We start from the raw sequence: 27,937 nt of genomic DNA, 5'->3' as shown, positions 1-27,937 counted from the left end.
ACTCGCTTTTCTCCATTCGATTTAAGAGTTCATTTCAAAAATATTACCTTATTTGCAGTGCTTACGCAAAGAGAATTCCTTACAGTGTAGATTCAGGTGGCCACTATATAGCTTGAGCAGCTGATTGATGTAAACAAGCTTACAATAACAAATATTTCCAGATTGTAGAATATTCCTAAGTTTTTCCAAATTTAAGGATGCATCTAAACGAGAACACCAAAATACTGGGTCACAGGGTCATCCTTGTGCCCTACGAAGCGCGCCACGTGCCCAAGTACCACGAGTGGATGAGCAACGAGACCCTGAGGGAGTTGACCGCATCCGAGGAACTGACCTTAGAAGAGGAGCACGAGATGCAAAGGAGTTGGAGGGAGGACAGCGACAAGCTGACCTTCATTGTCCTGGATGCAGAGACTTATTCGCGTGATCAGGATGAGATTGCCGCCATGGTGGGCGACACCAATCTCTTCCTGCACCAAGATCCCGATAGCCAGATACCAACGGCGGAGGCGGAAATCATGATTGCCGAACCTTATGCACGGGGCAAGGGATTCGGCAGGGAAGCCATGCTCCTCATGCTCAAGTACGCCCAATCGCAGCCCCAGCTTAAATTGGATAAATTCGAGGTCAAGATCGACATGGACAACGCTGCATCGCTGCATTTGTTTAAGAGTTTTATGTTCGTGGAGACGCGTCGAGTGGAGATCTTCCACGAGGTCACCCTGGAGCGACCTATCACTCCAGATTGGATCAACTGGCTGGACCAGCAGGTGGATCTGCGTATGCAGTGCTATCAGTGAAAAGAAGCCTTTAGAATCGTAATTTCACGGTCTGTTTATTACACTTATGTTACATCTACTTGTTTCGCTTGCCTTATTTATGCTGCATTTTACATCAAATGAATGTATTTATGGGTGCATCGATGTCTCTTTTTGTTTCGCCCTGTGGCTTGGATGATTGTAATGCTGTGTATGCTTCTCGTTTTTTTTTTTTTTAATTTGTAATTTTCGTGGCAGGAAATGGACAACAAACATTGGCCGCTTGTTCAGTATCTCCGGTGTTGTGTGGGCGTATATTTAAGTATAGTACATAAAACTAGATGCTTAGTGCTTTACAGCTGCATACTTAAGACTTCTAAGTTGTTTCAATTTTTTATAAAAATTATTATCAAATAATCAAAGGCAAACATAATCGTAATCAGAATTGCAAATGAAAAACACAAAATCCGCAAATAGCTGACGGATAGCTGCCGCTAAAACTGAGTCCTTAGCATAGATGTGGGCCAATAATAAATACGGATTAGGCGGCGGCACGCGGGCCATCGATCGGCATGGCGTGCAGCACTTCGTCCAGCAGCTGCAGGGCGCGATGCAGGTGCACCTCGATCCAGCAGGGCGTTTCTTTGATGGACTGGCGTGGGTAGTCAGGTCCCCAGCCCTTGACGAAGCTCAGGCGCAGGATGCATAACCGGCGCAGATCGTCCACGCCAATTCCAGCCGCTGCTGTCATGCCTGGAATACCGCATCAACACATTAGTTTTCCCTAAATCAAACTGATTCCATCTACTTACTCCTTCCGCCGCCGCCCATTTGCTGATTGGCCACTCCGGCCACGGCTGCCGCCTGAGCAGCGGCCGCTGCCTGCGCATTGGTCGCCAGCGAGTGCATCTGCTGGTGGCACTGGCGCAGGTCAAACACCTGCATGAGAAAATGTATGTTAAGCTATCACATTAAACTCTCTTGATTGCACCAACCTTTATGCACGCGGCCGGATAAATCTTGTGCACAGCATCGCCAGGTGTGCGTCCTGCCTCGCGATCCAGATAATAGCTTTGTACGAAAACTGAATTGTCACTAAGACAGCGCAGCCAGACGTCGCCCTCCCCACGCAGATCCAATTGCACGCCCTTGCCGATGTGGAGCCTGCATGGAACTTGGTAATTAATCCCTGCTCTGCAAGTTACTCCCAGGGGGATGTACTCACCTGGCCCGTTCCGATTGTTCAGTGCGATGAACATTGCTCAAGGCGCCCAGACAGAATCGATTGCCTCCAGAGGGATCCACATAGCCGTCGATGATTACGTTCGGTTTCGCTGACGGCACCTTGAAGGTCTCGCCCACTTGCGTGTCCAACTCGAAGTATGCGATGGAGCACCAGTATTCCGGCGGCGGTTGGCGAGACAGGAGGCGTGGTTGCTGCTGTTGTTGTTGCTGCTGCGGAGGCGTCTGTTGCGGGGAGCCGAGGTCACCCGAAAGCGACGAATTCCCTGGAAAATGAAGGACAGGGATTACAAAGTCGCACAGTGGGCTACATAGCCTAGACTTACAGAAGCCCCCGGGTAGAGAGCGCGGATCTGGTGGTTGCATAGACTGCGTGTAGGTGAGGGTGTTGGGCCCTGTCCAGGTGCCAGCCGCACCGCCTCCGGCGCCAGCCTGAGCCCCAGCAGACCCAGTATTGGCCTGCACACCGGTCGGTGGCTGCTGCGGCTGCTGTGGTGTGGGTTGGGCTGTGCCAAAGACGCCACCACCTCCAACGGGAGCACTGCCCGCGGATCCTGGCTGCGACACGTAGCCGTTTTGCTGGGCGTGGACGGACGGGGCCACCGAGGTGCCACCCCCACCGGCACCTTGCATCTGACTAACAGGAGGTGGCTGTCCATAGTACTGCCCTCCAGCTGCTGCTCCACCGCCGGCATTAACTGATCCATTGGGCACACCGCCTGATTGCTGCTGTTGCTGCTGCTGCTGTTGTTGTTGCTGCTGCTGCTGCTGCTGCTGTTGTTGCATGGCCAGTGCGGAGGCGGGATCTGTGGGCGAATTGGCCTGGGTATGGTGCACCCCATTGCCCTGGGGATTCTGAGCCTGCTGCGGCGGGGGTGGGGGTGCCATCACGGGACCGGGATTCATTGGACCAGGCATGCCCGGCATACCGTGAGGCACAGCTGAAAGTTGATTTTGGGAAAAGATTAATGTGTATTCAACTAATTGTTAATAAGACAAATATTATAATAGTTTAAAATCCAACATATGAGAAAAATTGTAATTAAAATTCGATTTTCGAAGCTTCAACTATAATCAAGGCCATATCCTTACGGAGTGAGTGAGCAGCTGCCTGCGATTGTGCCTGCTGCTGCTGTGTAGGTTGCGGGGTTTGCTGCTGCGGCTGCTGCTGTTGTTGCTGCGGGGGCTGACCCAGCCGGGGGGGAGGCGGTACCATCCAAGAGCCACGCGACCCAGCAACTCCATCCTGGGGCTCGATTTTTGGTATTGTGCGCCCGGTGGGAAACATTGCACTCATGGGATTGGCATCGCCAACTACGCAAAGTCAACATAAAATCGCCAAAAGGAAACAAATATAAATAAATTATTAAAACCAAAGAAATAAACGAATGTAAACAATTAAGTAAAATGAACAATTCAGTTTAAAATTATAAATAATATAGAAAAATTATCAAGAAATCCAGTATCGAAAACTCAAACTATATCGAATTAATGTCAATACTGTAGTCTTACCATATTCAGAGGGACCCTGTGGATATCCGTAGCCGCCGGGCCCCACCATTTGCGTGGGATGGTGCTGTATGGTGCCGATGTCGTTGCCATCGATGTCCATGCTGCCCACCAGCGGACCCGCTGAGTATTCGTCCTTCACCAGGCGACTGGGGCCCGACTGCAGACTCAGGCCGGACAGATCGATGCCCGGAGAGACGACGCGCTCGTAGTGGTAGGGATTCACGCACACCGAGTCGCACTTGAGATCGAAGGCGAAGGCGCAGTACTTGACGTGCTTCAGCTCGTTCTTGTGCAGGTCAGGCCAGCGCCAAATCCGGGCGTATATGACGTGCGGAAAACCCTTGCGTCCAGCAACCTTCGATAGAGAATGGTAAAGTGGTAAGTTCATTGCTTATACACATTATCAAATTCGATGCAGAAAGTCTGAGAGACTCAACCTACCTGCAAGCGACCATCGAGGGTGCGCTGTATGGTCACGCACTTGCTGGGATGGGCTCCGTTCGTGGTGATGGCCGTGATCAAGGAGTCCAGTTCGTCGCGCTTCTCCTTGAGCTTTTTGACCAGCGACTCGATGGCTCGCTTGGCAAATCCCTCGCTTTCGCCGCCCTGCCGATGGCACATCAGCGAGTGGACGATGCTCAGACAGGCGTCCGCCGATGTGGGGGCGTTCGAGGGCGGCGGCGGCATTTGCACCATGTCCCGGACAATTACTGCAGATGGTGGGGGTAATTAGCTCTGAGTTTTTTTAGTAGATCAACGGATACTGTACAGCTCAATCCAATTTCATTTTAAATTTCAAAGAGTTTCAAGTTTATCAACAGTAAATAATAATGCTACGGTAAGATTTAGGATTGTCCACAATACTTGGCCACAAATCGATTTTAGAATAACAACTCGAAAAGGAGTTCACTATGACTGCTGCTCCTCTAGAGAACTTCACTTACTGTCCTGCGGGGCTACGGCGCCGTACATGTGGGCGGGCGGACACGCCCCCGAGCCGCCGCCCATGCCAAAGTCCTGGGCGAGCGAGCCCAGAGTGCGAGCATGGGCATCCACGGCGGCGTTGTTGCTGGATCCGGATCCGGAATGGGGATCGTGAGCGGCGGAGAGCGGAGTGGGGATCGTACGGTGGCTGGAGCAGGCGTAATCGAAGCCGGCGGCGGGCAAAAACAAGGCGTAGAATCACTGGCCAAAGAAAAGCCAAACAAAGGCGGCACGCGAATGTGAGCACAAAACAAACGGCGGCTGGATGGCTTTGTGTGAGTGGGCTTGGGGGGTGTTGCACACACGCATACACACACACACGCGCGCGCTGAACTAACTCGACTTGAACTCCCACAAAGTTGGCGTAATTTCCCTGCGAAAACTCTCCTCTCCTTCGTCTTCTCCACCTCCTTCTTTACGCACACTGGCACACGCACTGCACACACACACGCCCAGCGAGAAGTTTCCTGCTCAAATCCTTGGTAGAGACTGGCTTTTACTGTTTTTCGTGGAATTTCATAGTTTGCACTTAATTGGCTGCTTGGGAAACTCGAAAGTACAATTTTCCGCCCGACGAAATCCAGTTTTCCAGCCAATTTGCCTTTTTTTCCTTTTTTATTTTGTTGCGGCTGTGCAGAGTGACCGTTTCGCGATACAACATGGGCGGGCGTTGCCAGATGGGCAAAGCGCGAAATACCTACCTTGGATTTTTACAAACACCTAGTTTGGTCAGTTCTCGAAGATTTGATTTGAGAATAAGTTTATATTTTTTGGAAATAAGAAGCAAGAAAAGCAGATACTGATCAAAACGCAGAGGCATCCGGGTAAGTGCCATGAGATTTGTTACACCGACTTACACTCATTTCGCGGGCTGTTCAGTGCGTAAAACGAACTTTTTGAAAGGCCGAAAATCAATCGCCACGCGTTTTTTCCCATTCGCATGTGTGTGTGTGTGTGACGAAATTGAGGAAAGTTTCTTATCGTTGAGATTGGGGAAAATCGAAGGCTGAACATCTTGTGCAACAAGTTAATTGATGTTTTCGCATTCCCATTGAAAAGTTTCTTTCCATTGCTTTAATTGCTAAAATTCATTCATAAAAAATTGCCGTTGATGAGTCGTTTGTGTGACAGGTTGTTTCTAGAAATATGCATGTGTGTGTAGTGGGGCCTGAAATAGACCACCCCCTTCCCCTCTTCTCTTGAAAATGTTCACTTGGCAACAGTAACGAATTTCCTTTTCGCCGGAAATGCATTTCTCCGGCTTTTGTAAAACAGTTTGCTGCGTAGTTTCCATCTTCAAAATATCTTATCAAAATGCGTAATTTCAACGCTTATCTGAACGGAATTTCGATTTGCGGCGTACATATGTAAATATGTTTATATTTTGGCAATGACATTGATTGTGAAATTATGTGTGGGAAGTTTGCGATTCCCTGCCAAAACAGAAGCTTCCATTTGTAATAGTAATTTGGGAACTCAATTTAACTTCGAGGATTTGTTGCCCTCATATTTTTTAATTCCCTAACTAATTAAATCACTTGTCATAAAATTGTCTACATCCCGCATTCAGAAGCATAAAGTTATTATTTAATCCCTATCAGGCTTACGGTGTTGAAAATTGTTCGACACCAAAAAGAATTATTGCGGGCTTATTTGAGTTCGGTGTTCAAAATTGTTCGACATCAAAAAAGAATTATTGCGGGCTTATTAGGGTTCGATAACATTACAGCGAAATGTTAGTTAACAGAGAGAATCGAATAACATACACATCGATAGTGAGGGACTATCGCTTCCGCTGGCTTAGGGTATTTTATAGTACAAATTTCAGTTCGCACCAAATCTGTGGAACTTGTAGGCCTACTGGTAACACTGGTCGCTCACAATATTCTTCATTCGTAAAAAAACAACAAAGCGGAGAAGTACCGTTTTTGCGAGCGCGAGTGTTTGAATGTGTTTGTTTGCTTAGGAATAGAAAATAGAAATTGAAAAGGACCAAGTGCAAACGTACAAAGCTTTGCTAAAGCAGAACTAAAAAAAATCAGCAGGAGGAAAATGCACAGCTGATGGAGAAAAGTCCCAAGCACCTTCAGCCCAGTGTGTGTGGGAAAAATCGATCCGCAGACGGGAAAAATTGAGGATAAAATGCCAGCCTAATAAACAGAGTTCCAATTGTGATACAAACGCAGTACAAATTAGTTAACAACTAGCTTAAATGGCCAACGACAAGGTTTTATAGCTAACTATCTGACGCAATTGAATAAGCGTAAAGCTGCCAGCCAATTTATTCACTTATTTTCGAGTGCAATAGAAGCAAAAATTCACAACTAAACAAAGTTCATCTCAACATTCCTGCGCAACACAAAACAACAAAATGGCTGTAAAAACGTAAGAAAATGCTAAATTTATTTAAGAGTGGAAAAGTCGATAAAATGCAAAAAGAGAATCAAGGTTTTTTTCTTCATCTATCAGATGATTTTGTTTGTAGGAAAAAAGAAATTATATTAGGCATACATACAAAATTCGTTCATTTACGTGTTTGTTTCGCTTCCATTTGTTTCACAGCTGTTTGTCTGGTGTTTGTGTGTGTAAGCGAGAGAGTGGATTTGGGGTCCGCTATTCGTAGGTCGTTGCTTACAGAGTGAGCGAGAGGGTCGAACGAGGGGTGGGCGAGGAACTATGCTGCTTGCAGTGGTATGTGTGTTTGAGGGGCTGTGCTTTTTATGCAAGCTGTACAACATACATATGTAATGAGACTAATGTACGCCTTTGTTTCCTTGGCACCGCCTTATTCGCCTAGAAAACCCATTCCTATTGCCTTCCCCCATTTGCATATCTGTTTTATTTCCAATTTGCGTCAATTGTTTTACTTCATATTCCCCTTTTCCTTTGTTGTTCTCCCCACAATTTGTGTGTTCCGCTTCCAAAGTTCCCTTGCCATCGTACACACACGCGAGCTGCAAACAAAGACTTTGTATGTGTGTATGTTGTTCCCATTCGGATTTTTACCTCATACACACACTCACACCAGCACAGCAACTTGATTGGTTTGGGAGTGTGCGTGCTCTGGCTTGGAATTGCGTCAGCCAAAAATAAAATATGTGCGACGGATAAAACTACTTGTTTTCGTTTCAAAAACACTTTTGCTCATTTTAGGAAGCAACTTGTTTCTGGAAAACACAAGTAACAACTGCTATTACATTCCGTTTTGTACCCCGTTTCTCCTGATTTCACCTTCAGCGCATTTACTTTGTTTTCTGGGTCATATTTGTTGATTTCAATTTGTTGCGCAGTCGCAAAGTCGCGCAGAATTGCTTAATTTGTTGATTTTCATATTTTCCATAGCCTCCAAAATAATATAAATACAACGCATAAAACGACCCCACGCACGCATACTAATGAAACAGTTGGGTTGGTGTGGGTGTGTGGGTGTTGCTGTACCGTTGTTTTATTTATTCCTCTCCACACTTGTTTACATGTAAAAAGGTCTCTTCTATTCTCTGCCTACCTTCTTTGTGGAATGAATAGAGATGGGAACGGGTGTGAAAAGGGGAGAATTCATCATTAACCCTTAGGTGGGCAATGTCCAACTATTTGGGTCACGTCTACTAAGTAAGTCGCTTTTGGAATAAAGAGATTAACTTACAATTCCCGTTTATATATTCCCCTAAAGCCATTGAACCAAAATGATTAGTTTAAGGCTAAATAACCCGAAATCCAGCTGACATCTATTTGGCTTCCACTTGTGGTTAGGGTGGCGCCTTTTTAGCAGATATCGTCTGCTTTCTACCTGTTTTCTTCGATTTCAGTATGCCATGAAATTCGTGTGTCTGCAAAACGACAGACGGCCCAAAGTGAAATTCAATGCCAACACTTGAGAGACAGCTGACCATCCCAAAAAGCCATATGTACATATATACCACGATTCCCATTCCCGGAGATTCAAAGCCAGAAAACCCAGAAAAAGCACTCAACTGAACCGATTTCAACCCCCTTCCCTTCGACTTTCCCCCCATTTCCAGCTCGTGCCAGGCGACTTTTCGAGTCCCACCCCTTTCTAATTGAATTTCACGAAAGGTGACGAAATAAATCCCATGGTCCCGACTGCAGCTGCCCTTTCCCTCTATTTGCACTGCAGCTGCTCTCCTCTGGAGGCATTTCTATGGGTTTTGTGACAAATGCGATAAGATCGAGCCGCTTTATCTATCGAACCCATGTACTTACGTCATGGAATGTTACGAAACGTCCGCCTCTTCTCCGATAAGCGAATCCCGGTCTATAAGTCATCAATGGGATTGCAGTGTACCACCAGCCAGTTATCTAAATGTCAGCCAAAGGAACCTTGGATATAGAACGCGTGTACAGGGAATACAGCCTACAGTCGTAATTAAGCCCATGCGATAACTTGAGGCCAGCAATTACGCCGATAAACATAGAAGCCTCTATAGGGAGGAAATTTTCTCCAATTACGCCTGGAAAATTTCCTGCGGAACATGAGCTTTGCTATTTACTTGGTCGAGGGATCCTCTTGCACTTGGATACACGAATATTTCTAAAAGTACCCAAACAAATGCAATTTCTGATAGCATGGTAACCCAGCTCTTCAGGAGAATGAATCATTAGACCACTGCCTTTGTGTTCGATCATATATATTCAAAAAACCAACTAGCGTCCCCGTCCCTTTGTTATTTTGGGACTTTGAACTACGACTGCGTTGACCGCGATTAGCACTCGCTTATCATTCCTTTTGGGCACGCTCCTCAGACGCTCAGCCGACGCTGCAGTGACTCCGACTTTGGGCACGTTCGCTTCACGTCAGAGAAATTCTTGTACTGCATTTCCGTTGATAATGGTCAGTGCGCGGGTGCAAATCGCTAGTCCATTGGCAGATAGCCGACGAAAACATTGATTCCAAAACCAAGGAAGCTACGAGAGGGCACTGGAAAACAGGCTTGGCAAAGGTCGATCGCCTGATAGATGTGGTGGTGGCACTATTTCCAAATCCAGCCAACCCCAGTGCAATGATCTTTTTCTTTTTTTCTTTCGAGGTCTTTTCTTTTCTTTTCTTTGTTCGTTAGTGTATCTTTCGTATCTTTTGCAGCACATGCCAATGCAGCTGCTGCAAGATCTATTCATTTAATTTCCCCGCCACTTGTGCTGGGTCATCTGGGAAATTCAAATTCCGAGCTCTGGCCTGTCTGTCAGCAGGGTGGATTTGAACGCTTTTGGGGTTGCTCGGTGGAGTAGAGCCACCCCTGAGTCAACTGGCTGGGCAATTTCCTTCTTCCATCCGTTAATTATGGCCCGCGACAAAGTCACACATCCGTACACCTTTTTAAAGTCGAACTGTTCAGGTTTCTTAGGGGTTGACAACGATTTTTTTTTCGGCTGCTTCAGGTTTATTTAAGCAGGAAACAACGAATGAAAGAAAATTTGAGGCGGAGACAATTTTATTTGGCGCCTAAACTCAAAGTTGCATCCCTCCACATATGATGCCACATTTAGGATATTGTATTGTGAAAATGATAGGAAAACAATCGAAATTCGAAATGCAGCCTAGAACTTGCTCACGCTCACCATTTCTTCTGCCATTTGAAGCCTGTCTCTGGTCACGTTTCAATTTCTTCGATGAAAAGCTGGCTTTGTATGGTCTCTCTGGCCATCTCTTTCCCGCAATCTGCAGCACCGATCTCACTCTCTCTTCGGCTGTCATTTGCTGACCTTCATCAGTCGATGACGATGATAAATGAACAATCCAACCGCTCGCTTCAAGTAAAAAAGCCAAGTAAACGGAAGGCAGAGCGCAAGGCGTACAAATTGAAAACAATTTCCGACGATCATATGTTTGCAGTGGAAATATTTCGCGTTTGGCTTTTAGGCTTTTGTTTACGATCCGCGCGCTTTCGATTTGGAAACGCATCTTTTTACCTGTCAGCCGCACCCGTAGCTTAACTTTCAATTGCAGTTGAGGGATTTGCGGCGTTGTTGGTGCCTAGATAAAAACAAAGCGAAGTCACGAAAATAGTTCGCACCTGCCTGTCTGCCCAGGTAGTGGTGCCACGCCCTCCGCCGCCTTTCGCCTGTTACGAAAATAGGTAAAAAGTGAAATTTTTGTGCGCTTCTGCTGGTATTTTTAACAACAACATTAAAAATATGGCTACACAGATACTTTGCTTATTCGCGTGTGCGTACGTGCTTTTTGCGTCAGCGGAGCGCGCGCCAAAAAAGAAAAACAACGTAAAACAAGCCGTCAAACGAAAAATAAGAAAATAAGAAATAACTCAGTTGAGAAATCTGGCGTTCATATACATAACCATTTTAAGTACAACTGCATTCGAGCAGAAAACCTTGCTAGAGATCAAAAGTGCGATAACTTTTTGTCTAGCTCAAAATGTGGTTTGTATAACAAAAAGCTTTTTGTTCTCGCTCTATCTCTACTGTACAGTGGAACCACCAGTGGAACGGGTGGAATTTTATGGTAACTGGAGGGTAAGGAAAACAAGCGTCGGATGTTGTTATCAACTAATCTCAGTATTGATAGCAACAAATGCCAAAATCTAATCGCCTGCTCTTTTATTACAATAACCATTTTTTGAAAGGGATGGATTTTACAATAGCCTTTTTTAAATAATTTTCCAGAGTGTGTAGACTTTCGACCTATGTTGCCCATTGATATATGCTTTTGTTCATTGTTTTTATGGTCAGCAGAGCATAAAGTTGAACTTTAACCACCTTGTCTACCGTTATCACTTATTTTCTCGACGGAAGCTTTTTTCTGATTTACTTTTAAGCTCTCTTCAAGCCGCGATCTCCATATTTCTTTCGTGCTTGGCTCAGCAGCTTTCGAGCCAAAAACTTTGCTGGATCTCCCCCGACCCTTGGAACGGGTTTTTTTTGGTGGGTGGGCGACCTTGAATTGCGGGCCCAAAGCTAGTTTTATTCGGTTATTGTTATTGGCTGTTTTCGTCTGGGTCTTATAAATAGATCTGATCAAGAGAAACCCCAGAAAACGGAAGTCTTTGCTGTCAATGCACAAATATTTCGATTCATTTTCAATGGAGTCACATACATACACTCCCTGTGTGTCACACAACCCGCATCTGATTCATGGCTATGTTGGCGTATTGAAAGATGATTCAGGGCGCGGTCGAAAATGATTCTCTGACCTGGTTCATCGAATTCGGATTCTCAGAGTCCGAATTGAAAGATTGGCATATGGACTTGGATTGCCCAATAACGCGACTCGATAAAGTAAAATTTTTTAGTATTCGAGGTATGCCAGCAAAGATGTGTTTTTATTTTGGATTTCTCCGCTCGTACTTGCTTTTAGCTGCTGTTTGTTTTGCTAATAAGCAGCCTTGCTTATCTGGTTTGCCATGAAGCAGGTTAAACGCTTTAAATACCCTCACTTGTGGTTGTTAACGTATGCAGATTGAGGACGATCGAAATGCCAAAAGATACGAAACCCTTGGCGCCAGTGGCTCAGGGGCAGATAGTTCTTGTGATCGGAAGCAGTTCGGTTTCCTCCTTGTTGCTTTTCTAAAAATAACCAGACGATCCCTCATCACTGCCAGATACCGACCACATCTGGAGCCAATTGTCTGGGCTTTATTTACCAATTTACCATCGCCATTTGATAGTTTGGTAGTTTCTCGAGTGTTTGGCTTAGCTGGGTTTATGTCATCTATCATCGCATTGTTTACACCATGTGAAGTTTATGTTTTGGTTTCCGATGAAAGAGAAAGCATTGGAGGCAGGCAGCAATCTTTGGATTTTCCTCTGACCGTACTAAACTAGCACACAATATGGTGATGTTTGCTCAAGTGTTCATATGTAGATTGCTCTCCCTTGTCGGGCTTTGCGTTTGCTCAAGTTTTAATCGCGGGCTTTTGGGCACAGCTCTTGTCTGGCGGAAGTGTGAAGTGATATAGAAGTACTCAGGGATCTAATATATTGTTGTTTACCCATTCGAGTTTGTTTGCTCTTGGCTGTGGCAAAGGAGTGGATCGATTCGATTAGGAAAGTTTTGAATAGCTATAGTTCTGGTACTACTAGTCGAACTTATTGGTTTATTTCAAGTATATGAAATCCAAAGCAGCAAGGTCGTTTATCAAAGCCTACCAAACGTATCCGAATAATTAAGATCAAAGTATGTCTGCTGTCCGATTCTATTCATGCTTTGATTACTTGCCTCGATCTCGATCTATTTACGTGGTTCGCCTTGGGCGCCACATCGAGTCCCAGACCCCCTCCTTCTCCTACTTCCCATAAAACAACCTTGTAACCGAGCGATTTGAATAAAATGTGTCACTGGCTGAGGTCGGTCGCTCGATTTGAGTAGAGCATTGCTCAAAATAAAACGAATTCCAATGCCATCGTGTTTATTGCTCCATTGGTAAGCATTTGTTGCACTGTACAGGTGTTTTTTTTTTTTTTTTTTTTTTAGCTGAATTCAAAAAGTTCGTTAAACGCACTGAACATCGTGTATTTCGAAGAGCACACAAAAGGGGTGAACGAGTGCAATGCACTTGCACACACTCAATTAATTTGCATGCCATACCACCATTGACTTTATTTTGAAACACTGTAATAATATTTGAATTTCTCTGTGCCCCACACAAACAACTTTTGCAGCTCGTAAGTTTTATTTGAATTTAGCCAAACCAAAAACCTAGCATACAAAGCTATCGTAAAAGCTGAAAAGCTGAAAAGCAAATTAGGCAAGCGCACGAGTTTATTATCGTGAAAAGCACTGAGCGAACACTTAATAAACCATCAATTCAGCGCTTTGCCCAGGAACTCACTTGGTTTTGAGTTTCTGAACACATTTTCCATTTCATTAGCGCGACAATTTGTGAGATCAGCGTACGCCAGACAAATCAAAAGTCGACCATAGCCTATATAGACATAGCTACTGTCGAATTGTCCTTTGGTACACTGCCCGCAATTCTGTCGTCGTTGAACCATCATTGTAGAGGGTGTCTTTTGTTTGTTTCCCGTTTGCCAATCGTTGAAAGAATTGCATTAAGGTCACTGAACTGCTGGCGTTACTGAAAACCAGCCAGAGTTTTCGAAAAGCAAAATCTCTGAGTTCTGAGACCGGTGTGTGCAGCACAAGTAGCAAACAGATTAGTTTTATTTTCGGTGGCGTTTCGATAGAGAGTTCCAGTGGTCTTTTCGGACTCCCTGAAGCGCAAGTTGATGACAAACACGGATCTTGAGCGAAAGATTGAGAGTTTCTTCGTATAAACTCGTTGATATCGGCCCAATTGGGAAGTCTGAGATCCGCGTTTAGCTGAAAATAAAAGCAAACAAAATTTGCCAAGGACTGCGAGAACGAAAGGACGAATTCCGCTCCCTTCCACTTCTCCTCCTTGCGATTTCATCTGGGCCTAGTTTTCTTTTTGCACTTTCCCGACACTTTTTGCCAGCAAAGAGTGTTGCTTGTTTAAATTACAACCTTGAAAACCACAACAGGTACTAGGCCAGCCCTCACAATGTCTGTCCCTGTACGCTACTCCTCTGCTGCCGCCGAATACGCCGCCGAAGTTGATTGTGAGTTGGAGAGCACTCTGCAACAGCAGCAACAGTTGCACTTGCAACAGCAATACGAGCAATACCAGCACTACCAGTACCAACGGGAGCAGGATATCGCCTACTATTGCCAGTTGCAGGCGGCGCGGCAGCAGGAGCAGTTGATGCAGCAGAGGACATCGATGTCGTCGTCGGTTATGCCAGGCCTAGCCTTGCCCCAGGATCACCAGGACCACCCAGCCGCCCTTTTGAACGGACCCCACAACAACAACATCGGACTCGCCATGGACGCCCACAGCATCAACGCCATTCTGGTCGACGACGAGCAGCCCTCGACTTCGGCCCAGGCTGCCGCCGCTGCTGCCGCATCCGCGGGTGGATCTGCTGGTGCGGGATCGGGATCGGGATTGGGTGGTGCTATCGGTGGGGGCAAGCTGGCCAACGGCATTAACCGCAATGCAGAGATGCCAACTGATTGGATGAGGATTGCGGACGAGGGCCGGTATGGGACACCGGGTGCTGCTGGCTTGGAATATCAGAAGTACGAACAACAACAACAACTGGAGGATCTGGCGGAGTCCGAGGCAGGAGCCGTCGGTGGAGCCAGCAACAACAACGGCGAATCGTCGTCGTCCTTGAAAAAGCTAGAGGATCAGCTGCACGCCCTCACCTCGGACGAGTTGTACGAAACCCTCAAGGAGTACGACGTCCTGCAGGACAAGTTCCACACGGTGCTGCTGTTGCCCAAGGAATCAAGGGTGAGTGTAGTGAGCTGCTTTAGTTTTAAGATGGAGACCAACATAACATGTATTCCTTCTGCAGCGTGAGGTTACTGCCGGAGGACGAGATGGATCCGCCTACGTGCTGCGCTGCCTGAAGATGTGGTACGAGCTGCCCTCCGACGTCCTGTTCTCGGCCATGAGCCTGGTGGACCGCTTCCTGGATCGCATGGCCGTCAAGCCGAAGCACATGGCCTGCATGAGCGTGGCCTCGTTCCACTTGGCCATCAAGCAGCTGGACTTGAAACCCATTCCCGCCGAGGATCTGGTTACAATATCTCAGGTGGGTGATTGGAAAACATTTTTCATTTTCGCAGCAGGGTGCTTACTCCCTTTGTTTTTCCAGTGTGGTTGTACCGCTGGTGATCTGGAACGCATGGCCGGCGTGATTGCCAACAAGCTGGGCGTCCAGATGGGACATGCACCGATCACTTCTGTGAGCTACCTGCGCATCTACTACGCCCTCTTCCGCAACTTGGCGAAGGAGATCGGCGGCGACTTTTTCAAGTTCTACCAGCAGCTCATCAAGCTGGAGGAACTGGAGAACCGCCTGGAGATCCTGATGTGCGACGTGAAGACCACGGTGATCACGCCCTCGACGCTGGCGCTGGTGCTCATCTGCCTGCACCTGGACTTCCACATCAAGGAGTCGTACACCCGCGGCAGTCCGGAGCTGAAGCACGTCTTCGAGTACATTCTCTTCCTGCAGCAGTACATGAGGGTGAGTTTCGTTGAGAAACTGGAACTTTCACTTGAACCTCTCTAATGTCCTGGCTTCGTGTGCCCCACAGATTCCTGATCGCGTTTTCACCTGCGGCTTCAGCATCGTTTCGGGTATTCTGTCCCATTACAACGGGCAGAACAAGGCGCCCTACAAGCAGCGGCTTGTCTGGAAGCTGTCCAGTCGCACGCTGCGCGTCTTGCGCCCGATCAACCGCTTCTCCTCCGACCTGCCCACCATTGAGGAAGGCATCCCCAACGCCCTCGACGATGGCCTGCGTTCTAGGTGAGTCTGCGATCTTATCTTAAGAGGGGCAGTTTTCCAAACATAATTGTAAATTGGACCAAAGAACTTTGCGGCAGGGATCACCGGACTTTATTTTTAGTGATTTTGGACATAGCCAACACGCGCATATATAATCTCGAATGTAAGCAAATGTGTCGATGACGATCTGAACTTGTTGGCGTAAACAAGTTTCTAGAATATTAGCGATTCCATTATCAGCCAGAGCGGCAACAACACAATTGTCATGAGACTGGCTGGCTCGCCCACCGCCCGTCCGTCCGTTCGTCTGTCCGCCCCCTCTGCGAACCGCCCATTCTACATACATATATGTATGCGTGGTGTTTGTGTGTGTGGCAATTTGTTTTTTATTTTCGCTGCCCTTGTTTTTGCCTTTTTTTTCGGCAACAATCGGCAACAATACCCGCTAGACGCAACAACAAAATACACGCACGTAGACCGCAGCAAGGGTCGCGGAAAGAGTATTCGCTTATGCAAAACCCATATATATATATATCTGTGAGGCATATACTCGAATACCTCTTACCTATGTATATCTTAGCCAGCTGTTGTGCGTCCTTGAATTCTCACATTGAACTTAGATGTGGATGTTCAATGTCATTGGATTTCTATTTCGGCCCGGTTGTTTTCTTTCTTTTCTAGCTTTCCCCCTAATTGCTATCTTATCGTTGATAATGTTTTCTAGGGTTTTGTCGGTGTTTCGAAAAGTTCGTCATAAACATTCGAAAAGTTCAATGCACTGTTTCCCCGAACTTTGTGTTCCAGTTGCACCTGAGCAAAGGCTTGCGAATTATCAGCTGATTTTCGGGGCCTTGATTGCAAAAGGGGCCTTCAACTTGAACTTAATTTGTTAATTGATGTCCGATTGTTATGAAAAGGTAGAAGCCTTAAAAAACGGGGGTATTAGATAGAAGGTTTTTTTTAGTTACTCAACAAATGGTCGATAAATCACTTTTACTGGTTGACTGGTATGATACGTTTTTTTTTGTTAACATTGCAAATTTGTTTGTTTCTTATTCCAGAACCGAGAGTATTAGCTCCGAGGAGGAGGAGGACTGGCCCACTTCACCCATAATTCCAATTTTCGAACAATGTTAGTATCCAGCGACAGCCAGCAGCAGTAGAGCAGCAGGGTCAACAGCTGGGCAAAACTGGAGCAGCGGACAAAAGGACCATCAACCAGACGTAATCGCGGGACACACCTGACACCTCACACCTCCTGCTTTCCTGGCACTAGGCATATCCCATAGCAGCAGCAGGAGGGTGGAAATCTCCGCAGAGGATGTGTGTCCGTGAGAGCGTTCCGCGTGCGAGTGTAGTAGTGCTGGTTGAGGTAGAGTGTGTATATTTTGCTAAAGTGCATCATAATTCTTTTGGCATACACACAAATGTGTATTTGGTAGCGCGCTGGTTCTAACATTTAAGAAACTATTGAGATACGGAAATGTGGGCGCCAAGGTGACGCAGCCACGCCCACCCCTTTTGAAAAGTTACCCGAGAGTAGCGCCCCCACATTTTTTCGATTTATTTGCGGCAGACAAAAAAATACGTGAAAAAAAAACAAAAGCAAAAAAAAATATAAAAAAAAAATTAAAAAGAATGCTGCGGACCATCATACAAAAGATTGATGCCGTTCCGGATCATTATTCGAGATCAGTGAGAAAGAGAATACGATTTGAGAATTGCGAACCCACGCCGAAATCCCGAACATCTGGAATGGGACAGCAGTTTTTTGTTGGTTGCGCTTGAAAGCGTAAAAAAAAAATTCAAAACCCCGAAAGGAAAACTTCCAACAAAAAGAAAATACTTTCTACAAACCCCTAAATAAGTTGTCACTCTATGTTCTCTATGTTTGTCCCGATTCTATCTGTTAATGTAGAAGCCCCGAATAATCAATGGACCCAAAAACATCAACAAAAATCATAAAATATAAAAAAAAGTACAAAACTTCTTTATGTATAGACCGACCTAAAAGATAAGCTAACACAAAAACACAAACACAAGGTCGGATCAGATTAATCAGTAATTTTAGCCGCGCTCAAAAAACACGAGAAAGCCCATAGAAAACTAAAGTATAATTCGCCGCCTGTATTGACTAAGAACTCTTAACAATAATATAATAACTTTAAACAAGGTACAATATGTAGTGTGTGTCTAGTAGATTTTTCTCTGTATAACAAAATCAAAAACCAAACAAAAGCGAACTCAATTTCCGCCCTAGAAAATGTTTCATTATCATACGCAGCTAAGCAAACTTGTTATTTCTATATGATTGTTTATCACTCGAACAACCAACCAATTAATCAATCAATCAAGTCGAAGGCATTGAAATTTAGTTCGAGTCCTCTTTTTTATATTATACCTTCTTCACATAAGATGCACATGCTAAAGCTTCTTTTTTTGTTACGTAATATTATTTAACTTATTAAACAAATTGTAAACCGAATCACATTCTTATGTTGTACCATATGAAACTACCCATTAAACCCTAGTTTAAAGCAAAACCAGCGTTGAGACAAGGCCAAAAATTCAATTCAATTCAAATTGAAGCGCGGCGAGCATTGAGCAGAAATTATGATGCAACATTTAGCAAGATGTACCGAGAGGGTCGAGCGAAGAGTTTTAGAGAGCATAGGCAAACTAACGCAGAGCATAAAACAATTGAAATTTCGAAAATTCAGAAAACTTTTATTTAAATCCACTTGGCAGCGGAATGTGCAAACTCCTGTCTGTAAATTTGAATAAAATGCGTTTGCCCCGCCAAAGGGGCATTCAGATTTCATGAATATTTACAACAAACTCGCCTGTTTTATTTCACTCCGTCCGTGGCCATCCGCTGGCGTGACGCCAGACGCAGTGCAGCGGCGACTCCGGCGAAATGTGAGTACACCAGCACCAGCACCATTTCCATAACCCCGACTTCCGATCGAGTGTAAATAAGCCCGGCGACTTTGCTGTAAATATTCAAGTTCTCTCAACTAACAATTGTGCAATAGATTCCCTATACTTCAGTAACCTTCTGAACCACAGCCTGAAGATCAGTTCTGTGAAAGCTGTGAGTGAGAAAGCAGAATCCGAATACATTGTTAACACAGTCGAAATGCGAAACAAATAATTATATTTAAGCGACGGAGATCATCATGTGTTCGTTTAAGCTTAGTCCACTATAAATAACAGCCAATTGACGATTAGGCGATTAAGAGAAAGGTGAAAGCGGTGAAAATATGTCTAGCACTAAGTTTTTCTACCATCGACTGCCACGGGCTGAGATTTCATAATTTTAACAACTAGCAAATTTTACATTGTATTTAGCGCGGAGTTAGTTAAATATTTGCAAGTATCAACATCAAAAACATGAATGAAAATCTCAATTATTGTATATTTAGTTTTTATTTGACGACTACTTTTATTCATGATAACAATGATGGTGGGCAATTGCCCATCGTCAAGTTTTGAGCTTATATTCGGTTGAGGTTTACACTTTAGGATTAGTTACCACACGAAATGAATTCATACTGTACATTACGAACCACTCATTTTATTTATTTTAAATTACATCCTGTAACTAACAATTAGACTCTACTTTAGGCGTCCACCAGAATCATTATAAGCAAATGGATCATTGTGTAAAGAAATGTGGAACAAGTTGTTTGAAAACAGCTGAAGCTCGTGATTTAAATCATTATACACATTACAACAAATAAATGGAAAAAAGTATTATTAAATGGTAAATGAAAAGGCGTGTCTTCAATTTATTTTATCTTTAAGCTGACATATTTCGGATTATTTATCTTTCTGACTGTTTAATTTTTTAAATTGGTCATTCAATAAATCGACCGTTAAGCTTATCGATTTTTATTGCAATAGATTTAAAACGTTGCGATACTTTTTATATTGCGACTGTGTGCATTTTTTTTATCGATAGCAGACCCGATTACACAAATAATGCTATAAACATGAGTTCTAATGTTAATTAAAATCCACTGTTATAGGAACTGAAACTATATTTGTAACTTTCAGCTCTTGAGTAGAAATAATCAATGCTGGGGAAATTATGTTTTAATTTGGGGTATATAGATGGTATGTTTACAAACTGAATTGGTATTTCTTCGGTAACCGGGTGGTATTTTTGTATCGACCGCCCTGGTCACACCGCTCTAGACATAACCTTCCTTTTCCAATAATTTTTGTGCTGTGTACACGTGTTTCACAATGGCACCCATCGAGAAAGCTAAAAAGGTGGCCAAGTCGGCCAAAAAGGGCAAGAAGCACCCCGTCAACTCCTACCTGAAGGGCGGTATCCTGCGTTACTCCAAGGCCCAGGTAAATATCGCCGGAAACAGTGGGGAAATGGCCTCTGGCCCGAGTGACGCCTCCGCCCGATGAGAAGGCGCAGCAGCGTGGCTTACTTGTGGTTCTCCGATTCCAAGGGATCCGATACTTGCTCATCTATCCGCGGGATGGACCACACACCATCCACCCACTTTGAGTTAGTTTTACTTGAAAACTCAGTATTCGTCAGTGCGGTTCCTGAATCCAAATGCATTTATTTTAATTCCCGTGTGTTCAAGTGGCTATGAGTACAAACCATGCATACTTTGCCTAAATTGTTTACTCTTCTCACAAATAAGTTCAATAATCCTCAATGCCCTTGCTTGTGACTGTGCAACAAGTGGAGCGTATTAGTGATACACGTAAACAAAATAACCCCCTAGTTCAAAGGCTTGTGGATCAAGGATCAAGCTAACCACTTTTCCAACCTATTTCAGATGTACAAGCGTCGTGCTCTGTACCGCCTGAAGGACAAGAAGAGCCCCGTCGTGGAGAAGGCCAAGGTGCCCATCAAGAAGGTGAAGAAGATCGGAGGACCCAAGAACGGCGGTGAGCGCACGGTCTTCCTGAAGAAGAGCAAGGCCTCCTACCCGACCAAGACGTTCGTGAAGAAGCGCCCCTCCAAGGCAAACTTCAGCGAGCACAAACGCAACACGCGCCGCAACCTGACCCCCGGAACCGTGCTCATCCTGCTGGCCGGACGCCACCAGGGCAAGCGCGTCGTCCTGTTGAAGGTCTTGGCCTCCGGACTCCTGCTGGTCACCGGACCCTTCGCCCTCAACTCGTGCCCGCTGCGTCGCGTGTCCCAGCGCTACGTGATCGGCACCTCCTCGAAGGTGGATCTCGGTGCCTTCAAGGTGCCCGAGCACCTGAACGACGCCTACTTCCGCCGTCTGAAGGCTAAGAAGGACAAGAAGACCGGCGAGGCCGACATCTTCGCGGCCAAGAAGGAGCGCTTCGTGCCCAACGAGCAGCGCAAGAAGGACCAGAAGGAGGTGGACGCCGCCCTGCTGAAGGTCATCAAGGCCCATCCCGAGGGCAAGTTCTTCGCCAAGTACTTGCAGAACATGTTTGCCCTGCACTCCTCCCAATACCCCCACCGCATGCGATTCTAAGCGAGGGGATGGATTTGGTTCTTCAGTTTAAGGATTTCTAAAGCAAAAACACTGTACAAGCGCGCCCGCTGGTTAGACTAACAGGATTTGTAAAATAAACCTTACAAAACGGAAAGTTTTGGCCTTTTCATCAAAGAACCCCAGCTGTGACGATTAGTTCATTTTCTAAAATCCAATAATTGCACACAAGCATCAATTTAAATTCCTTTCTACAATTTTATTTCATTGATATATCCTATAAATTATAAAATAACAGCTATAAAGTTAAAATTCCATCAGATTAACATATTTGGATCAACTACAACTTCGATTTACATTAGCGCTAATTCTAAGTGCTGATATGATTTGAGCTCTCTTTGGCCACTTCGATAGGATCGGGGTACTCCGGCTGCAAGTGCAGAGCGCCCAGGAGTTTCCGCCTACCGTGGACGTACCACAACATCTCTCGGTAGGATCGCGGGAGGACTTCGTCCAGCACCTTGTCCGCCCGATAGGTCAAGTAGAAGACATTGGTGGTCTGCACTTTGCCGCTCTTGGCATCCCAAATCTGGGCCACGGTCATCAGCTGGACGTAGTTCTGGGCGGCGTAAACAACGTGGGCGGTGAGCTGGAGGAACCGATCCACATGCACCGGGTGCATGAAACTAATGTCCGAGATGCACCTGAGGGTGGGCCGATCGCCCAGATAGATGCTAGCCATTATGAAGCTGATTTCAACGGCCTGGCGCATGAGATAGCCCCCAAAGATGGTGTTCTGCGCATTCCTGTTCTCCGGAAATGGAGCAATCATCGTAGACTGCATAGAGTCCTCCATCCAGCGGCATTTCGGCGGCAGCACACGCTTGTTGAGATCCATACTATTGGCTGGGGTGGTTCTCTTGAGGATCTCGTACATGAGGGCCTGTTCGTGCTCCCTGGGCGGCGAGTTGAACACTGAGTCCATGGCAGAAGACTTGCGCACTTTTTGCCGCTTCTCTGCCTGCTCCCAAATGAGCTTCTCGGTTTCATCGCCAACCTCTATAGGATTAATGGGAGCCGGTCCCGTATTGGTGGCATTTCTGGCCACCATGACGAAGATTGCTTTTGTTACATCAATATATTCGCCGTGGGCCAACTGCCTCACATAGATGGTAATCTCCATGGAGCTCCGCCCCGCCCACGAGATGTGACCACTGATCTCGATGTCCTGGTTGACCTGCAACCGCTCCAGGTTGGTGAACTCCACTTTGTCGACCAGCAACGTGACAAAGGTGTAAGGCAAAGGCACTCCCTTCGGCAGCTTGGGCAGCTTCACATGACGATGGCAGATCCATACGGCAAACATGTCCAACTCCTCCATAATTCGGCCCAATCTCACCCTTCCCAGGTGATTCACGTAGCTCTCGCGGATTAGCTCACTGGAGCTCAGGGGCAGAATGGCCGTGGTGTGCGAATCCAGCATAGTTCTTGGTGGAAGCTCCTCCCTCTTCGGCTCGTGCTGCAGGAGATGATCTCGGGGCTTGGGAATCGTATGGTATCCCACGTCCACGCCGGATTGCTCGCGAATGACACGAGCCACTAGGGGTAAAGAGGTGTCAGAAAGGTTTTCCGAAGCGAACATAGACTCTGACTTACCCTCCACCATCGTTCCAGAGCGATGATCGGACTTCACCTTGGGTCCGTTGTCTAGCGTATAGCTCCTGGGCATCTGCTGGCTCGCCAAAGGGGGGGGACTTGTGGCCAGCAGTCGCCTTCGCCGGGCAGTCGACCAAGAGCTCCTCCTCGCCAGCGCCGTTCCAAAACTCCGTGCCAAGGTACACAGCATCGTTTCCAGGTGTCTAGGTTGACGGGGCCTTGGAAATTGCAACTAGTTGAACCGCCTACTGGGGGGATCCAATGGCATGGATTTTTTGGGGAAATCACTTGCAGGGCACTTGGGTGTAGTTCCCAGCTCCTAATACGTAATACGCCTCAGCTCGTTCGGATTTACATGAAGTGCTTTCACTTGGGCTGCAAAATAGAGAGTGATTCTAGAACCGAGTGGAGCGTTGGCAAATGTTCCGCGTTGTGCGATTACATGGCTCTCCGGCGACTGAGAACCCGCGCATGACGATCACCTGTCCGCTTGGTGAGAGATCTTCTGCCTGCACTGCAAGAAATAGCGTAGGTTCTCGAGCGGATTTGTATATTTTGATCTTTTGGGAATTAAATCTTTTGAAAATATGTTAGATTATTTGATGCTAGAATGATGTGATCCCATAATATTGTACTGACTATGTGTTTGAATATATTCCGTCTCTAGCACAGAAACATCTTATTTTTCAGTGCATCTACTCAAGCTTGCAATCTAATCTGAAATGAGGTGTAAAGATGATGTTTTCGAAAAGTGCCAGACTAGCGAAGAAGATGGAAAGTTTTACATTCAATTTTCGGTCTGATTAGACAGCAAAACATTACCGAAAATATAATGTTTTCTATGAATCAATTGTGGACCCAATCTAATCTGCGGAGTGGGAGTAGGGCTCACCACCAATCACGTGCGTGCCCAGAACATTGGCAGTGGTCATGATCTTCACGCAACTGGGTATTCGAAATAAAAGCCAGGGCCAACGGCCAACTATACGCTTTCTGCTTTCGATAAGGAATTTGAATAGTTACTCGATTTAATAGGCATCATATAGATTTTTGGATCAGGAAATATCACCTGGCACAGTTTGGTTAACATATTTTACAAGATTTGCTCAAACTAATCCAGTCTTTGTGTACATTAGCTATAAGAAATACTGACTACGTGAATTTAAACTGAGCGGGAATTTTTTTTGAGGCTTAGCTTCTGCTGGCAATGAACTTGCGGCGACCATGGATGTACCACATGGTTTCGTGGTAGGAGCGAGGCAGCACCTCAGTAACCGCGTCTGGAGCGGAGAAGGTATAGTGAAACGTGTTAGTGGTCACGTGGTTCCCCGTGTACGCGTCCAGGACTTCGGCAACAGTCATGATCTGCAGGTAGTTCTCCTGGGTGTACACCACATACGCGGTCATCTTGATAAAGCTGTTCACGCTGACCGGCTTCTGGAAGCTAATGTCCGATATGTGCTCCAGCGTGGGTCTGGCCTTGCAGTAGAGGAACGCTGTTGCCCAGCTAATTTCCAGGGCACTGCGCATGAGGAATCCCCCGAAGACAGTGTTGTTTTGGTTCCTGTGCTCCGGGAATGAGGGAATAGTGCTCATCTGGAAGGAGTCGTGCATCCAAATGCAGTTGGGAGGCAGGAGGCGGCGCGGACCGGTTTGCTCGTTGGGAGTAGTCCTTTTGTAGAGTTTGTAGATGAGAGATTGTTCCTCGGCGTTGGGTTCCACCTTGAAGACGGACTGAGCGATGAGTAGCTGTCGTTGCTTCTTCCTGTCGGTCCCGCCAGCTAGGATGCGCTTCTCCTCCTCGTTGGCAGGCTGAATGGGATTCACTGGAGCCGCAGCTGTGTTGGTGGCATTTCTCGCCGCCATCAGAAACAGAGCTCGCGTGATTTTCTGATACTCCTCATTGACAATCTGCTCCAGCCATACCACCACCTCCATGGAACTGGTTCCCACCCAGGACACGTGGCCAGACAGACGGATGTCTTGGGTGCCCTGGGGTGAGACACTGGTGAAGTCGATCCGGTCCACCAGGACCGTCACGAGGGAGTACGGCAAGGGTACTCCCTCTGGCAGATTGGGCACTTTCAGGTGCCTATTACAGCACCAAGCTACGAAGAATTAAGCAGACAATTATTCAACAACATGGCTTTGGCCAAACTAGATGGTACCGGCGAAGATGTCCATGTCCTCCAGAAGCCTGCCAAGGCGCGCGAAGCCTCTAAAGTTGATATACTTGTCCTGCAGAACTGCATTCGTGCTCAGAGGAATGATGGCCGAACAAAACGAGTCCTGCATAGATCGCGCAGGTAAGTCCTCAAACTTGGGTTGGTACTTGAGTAGATCCTCCCTGGACTTCGGCTCCGTGGTGAACCCAGGCTCCAGGCCGAAGCTTTTCAGCATCTTCTTCTTGACTAAAAGGGATATCTGGACAAGTAGCACCTATTTCTGGAATGGAAGTACTTACTCTCCGTCATAGTGGCGTATTGACCGTCCGCAGAGGAGTTACGCCCATTAGAGCTAGAAGAAATGTGGCCTATAAAATCTGATTTCTGCTAGTTGTGTTGGTGCTTCACCTGGAATTTTTATGTGTCATCTTCCTGAGGGTCCTGGCCTTTAACAAGCTCCGGCAGCTGCGGGCTCCGAGCAAAAAAGGTACAACACATAATTTAACATTTCTAAGACCAGGCCCCATGGAAACGGATCGGGATCGAGATCTGAACTCAGATCCGACACGAAATTAAAACTATAAATTTTGCTTCAGCTCTGCTTTTTTGATTACAGGTAATGGGTATCCAAAAAATGTAAAGTCGGCAAAAATTAGGGATTATTTTGACAGTTATTATATTAATAAACATTTAATCTAGTACTCTTCGATAGGGTTTAATAGAAGATTTTAAAAGTTTTAAGCTGGTTGGTTAAGCACATCATTAAACAACAGACATTTATTGCTTTTTGTAAACACTGAACTGGTAATTGCATTTATCTGGTAGGATAGCCTTGCATAATATCTTGAGTAACAATCACAGGCTGAACCATGTCTACACTGGGCCCATGCTGGCCTCGAACTTTCGACGACCTTGGATGTACCACATGGTTTCGTGGTAGGAGCGGGGCAGCACCTCGGTAACCGTGTCCGGAGACGAGAAGGTGTAGTAGAACGTGTTGGTGGTCACCTGGCTGCCCGTTTGTGGGTCCATCACATCTGCAACGGTCATGATCTGCACGTAGTTCTCCTTGGTGTACACCACATAGGCGGTCATCTTGATGAAGCTGTTCACGCTGACGGGCTTCTCGAAGCTGATGTCGGATATGTGCTCCAGCTTGGGTCGCGTTTTGCAGTAGAGGTAGGCTGCTGCCCAGCTTATCTCCAGGGCACTTCGCATGAGGAAGCCTCCGAAGACCCGGTTGTGGTGGTTCCTGTGCTCCGGAAATGAGGGAATAGTGCTCATCTGGAAAGAGTCCTCCATCCAGCGACAGTTTGGTGGCAGGATGCGCTTGTTGAGTTCCAAAGTGTTGGTGGGAGTTGTCCTTTTGTACAGCTCGTACATAATTGTCTGCTCCGGGTCATTGGGTTCCACCTTAAAGATGGACTGAGCACAGAGAATCTGACGTTTCTTCTTTCTATCTGCGCCGCCAGCCAGAATCACTTTCTCTTCCTCGTTGGCCGGCTGTAAGGGGTTCACAGGAGCCGCTCCGGTATTGTTAGCGTTTCTTGCTGCCATCAGGAACAAGGCACGGGTTAACTTTTGGTACCTCCCGCCAACCATCTGTTCCAGCCACACTACCACCTCAATTGAACTGGTTCCCACCCAGGAAACGTGCCCAGACAAACGGATATCTTGGGTGCCTGAAGCCAAGACATTGGTGAAATCGATGCGGTCCACCAGAATGGTCACAAAGGTGTACGGCAGATGAACTCCCTCCGGCAGATTGGGCAGAACCAGGTGTTTATGACAGCACCAAGCTGGAAATAGCGGATAGTGAGAAAGTGCGCCAAGATTCCAGCAAATGTGTTCCTCATACCAGCAAACAAGTCCATGTCCTCCAGAAGTCGCCCGAATCGCACATTGCCCAGATAGGTCACATATTTGTCCTGCAAACTGCGGTCCGTGCTCAGAGGAATGATGGCCGAGGTGAAGGAATCCTGCATAGCTCTTGGAGGCAGATCCTCCAGCTTCGGCTGGTACTTGAGCAGCTGCTCCCTGGATTTGGGCAGCGGGTTGTAACCGGGCTCCAGCCCCAATCGCTTCATCATCCCCTGCTTGACTGCAGACGTTCGGGGATTACGATGGGTTTGACTCTGGCAAGACAACACTTACCCTCCGCCATGGTTCCGGATTCATTGGCGACCGCTGATTGCTTGATATGCGTGGGCGGTGAGTAGTGACGCCTGTTAGAGATGAAAGTACTCATTTACCATGTAAGCTCATCATTTATTTTTTGCTCTTACTTGAACAATGCGAAGGATGCTGGCACCTGTTTGGTGGGTAATTCCATAAAGTTCCTGGTGCGGATCAGGCCCCAGCACTTTTGTGCTCCTATCAAAGAACGCATCATCTCGGTTTAACTTAGTTTCGCAGCTTTCTCCTTGCTTTTCAAGTTACATACAAAGTGTAACCTGTCTTTGATCTAACCCCAAATAGAAAACAGCTGGCGGCCACAGCTGACTGGTACAGTGGGCTCGAGAAAATTCGTCTCCAACTAATTTCGAAAAGTTCGATTCTTTAGTATATTAATTTTTTCCCATTTACTTTAATTAAATTGATTTGAGACTGACTGTTCTTTACACAACAAAGTCTTCATTTAAAAAAAATCCTAATATATCTCATTATTTTCAGTATTCCATCAACTTGAGCCCACTGTTTACAGAAGTGATACATACGTATGACGTCATCCCGATTGTTGTTAATTTTAAACTGGGAAGCGAAGTTCCCTAGACAATTTCTCAAATTAACACATTGTTTTGTGATGCATAAATTATGAAATTAAGAGATTGTACTGTTTGAATATTGACTAATTGCTACTGTATATAAAATAACATATTAA

General features: G+C 46.1%; 7 protein-coding genes and 1 non-coding gene across 17 annotated transcripts; 4 read left to right on the top strand and 4 right to left on the bottom strand.

The window, feature by feature from the left end:
- The first annotated feature begins 40 nt into the window (after nt 1–40).
- Nucleotides 41–917, top strand: Mnat9 (microtubule-associated Nat9). 2 transcript variants are annotated; one of them, NM_001276219.1, is made up of 2 exons: nt 41–129; nt 197–917. In NM_001276219.1, the coding sequence occupies exon 2, from the start codon at nt 198–200 to the stop codon at nt 798–800; it is 603 nt and encodes a 200-aa protein (NP_001263148.1). In that variant the 5' UTR covers nt 41–129; nt 197; the 3' UTR covers nt 801–917. The 2 variants fall into 2 exon arrangements, with proteins under 2 accessions (NP_001263148.1, NP_651877.1); NM_143620.2 differs by lacking the exon at nt 41–129 and having other exon boundaries at nt 181–917.
- Nucleotides 826–5,155, bottom strand: Med (Medea). Of its 3 annotated transcripts, none has more exons than NM_170560.2 (9): nt 4,457–5,155; nt 3,954–4,222; nt 3,513–3,867; nt 3,093–3,314; nt 2,327–2,941; nt 1,984–2,266; nt 1,754–1,922; nt 1,571–1,697; nt 826–1,511 (listed from the first exon to the last, which is right to left on the bottom strand). In NM_170560.2, exons 1-9 carry the CDS (start codon nt 4,518–4,520, stop codon nt 1,300–1,302), a joined length of 2,316 nt encoding a protein of 771 aa, NP_733439.2. In that variant the 5' UTR covers nt 4,521–5,155; the 3' UTR covers nt 826–1,299. The 3 variants fall into 3 exon arrangements, with proteins under 3 accessions (NP_733439.2, NP_524610.1, NP_733438.1); NM_079871.4 differs by having other exon boundaries at nt 1,001–1,511; NM_170559.3 differs by lacking the exon at nt 3,093–3,314 and having other exon boundaries at nt 1,001–1,511.
- Nucleotides 3,537–19,559, top strand: CycG (Cyclin G). Of its 5 annotated transcripts, none has more exons than NM_170557.3 (6): nt 3,537–3,890; nt 13,971–14,785; nt 14,850–15,089; nt 15,153–15,527; nt 15,598–15,812; nt 16,853–17,398. In NM_170557.3, exons 2-6 carry the CDS (start codon nt 13,991–13,993, stop codon nt 16,926–16,928), a joined length of 1,701 nt encoding a protein of 566 aa, NP_733436.1. In that variant the 5' UTR covers nt 3,537–3,890; nt 13,971–13,990; the 3' UTR covers nt 16,929–17,398. The 5 variants fall into 5 exon arrangements, with proteins under 5 accessions (NP_733436.1, NP_001263146.1, NP_524609.2 ...); NM_001276217.2 differs by lacking the exon at nt 3,537–3,890 and adding an exon at nt 5,223–5,320 and having other exon boundaries at nt 16,853–19,559; NM_079870.4 differs by lacking the exon at nt 3,537–3,890 and adding an exon at nt 5,223–5,320.
- Nucleotides 19,560–19,996: 437 nt separating this feature from the next.
- Nucleotides 19,997–21,409, top strand: RpL6 (Ribosomal protein L6). Of its 2 annotated transcripts, NM_170554.2 has the most exons (3): nt 19,997–20,153; nt 20,600–20,680; nt 20,738–21,409. In NM_170554.2, the coding sequence occupies exons 1-3, from the start codon at nt 20,043–20,045 to the stop codon at nt 21,275–21,277; spliced, it is 732 nt and encodes a 243-aa protein (NP_733433.1). In that variant the 5' UTR covers nt 19,997–20,042; the 3' UTR covers nt 21,278–21,409. The 2 variants fall into 2 exon arrangements, with proteins under 2 accessions (NP_733433.1, NP_651876.1); NM_143619.3 differs by having other exon boundaries at nt 20,600–21,409.
- Nucleotides 21,410–21,481: 72 nt separating this feature from the next.
- On the bottom strand, nt 21,482–23,398 carry CG1774 (uncharacterized protein). 2 transcript variants are annotated; one of them, NM_143618.3, is made up of 2 exons: nt 22,892–23,398; nt 21,482–22,834 (listed from the first exon to the last, which is right to left on the bottom strand). In NM_143618.3, exons 1-2 carry the CDS (start codon nt 23,079–23,081, stop codon nt 21,606–21,608), a joined length of 1,419 nt encoding a protein of 472 aa, NP_651875.1. In that variant the 5' UTR covers nt 23,082–23,398; the 3' UTR covers nt 21,482–21,605. The 2 variants fall into 2 exon arrangements, with proteins under 2 accessions (NP_651875.1, NP_001287623.1); NM_001300694.1 differs by having other exon boundaries at nt 22,892–23,269.
- Nucleotides 23,399–23,884: 486 nt separating this feature from the next.
- CG1638 (uncharacterized protein) lies at nt 23,885–25,620 on the bottom strand. The gene is made up of 4 exons (NM_001104521.2): nt 25,465–25,620; nt 25,356–25,408; nt 25,060–25,302; nt 23,885–24,999 (listed from the first exon to the last, which is right to left on the bottom strand). Exons 1-4 carry the CDS (start codon nt 25,581–25,583, stop codon nt 24,083–24,085), a joined length of 1,332 nt encoding a protein of 443 aa, NP_001097991.1. The 5' UTR covers nt 25,584–25,620; the 3' UTR covers nt 23,885–24,082.
- A 169-nt stretch (nt 25,621–25,789) lies between these two features.
- On the top strand, nt 25,790–27,922 carry asRNA:CR45190 (antisense RNA:CR45190). Its single transcript, NR_125308.1, has 3 exons — nt 25,790–25,860; nt 25,918–27,267; nt 27,730–27,922.
- Nucleotides 25,809–27,528, bottom strand: CG1635 (uncharacterized protein). Its single transcript, NM_143616.4, has 4 exons — nt 27,342–27,528; nt 27,211–27,281; nt 26,915–27,157; nt 25,809–26,855 (listed from the first exon to the last, which is right to left on the bottom strand). The coding sequence occupies exons 1-4, from the start codon at nt 27,446–27,448 to the stop codon at nt 25,930–25,932; spliced, it is 1,347 nt and encodes a 448-aa protein (NP_651873.3). The 5' UTR covers nt 27,449–27,528; the 3' UTR covers nt 25,809–25,929.
- Nucleotides 27,923–27,937: the final 15 nt, after the last annotated feature.

The sequence above is a fragment of the Drosophila melanogaster genome, chromosome 3R (assembly GCF_000001215.4).
Source record: "Drosophila melanogaster chromosome 3R".
Lineage (NCBI taxonomy): Eukaryota > Metazoa > Arthropoda > Insecta > Diptera > Drosophilidae > Drosophila > Drosophila melanogaster.
Note: the sequence above shows the minus strand (reverse complement) of the source record. Positions and strands in the feature narration are given on the sequence as shown.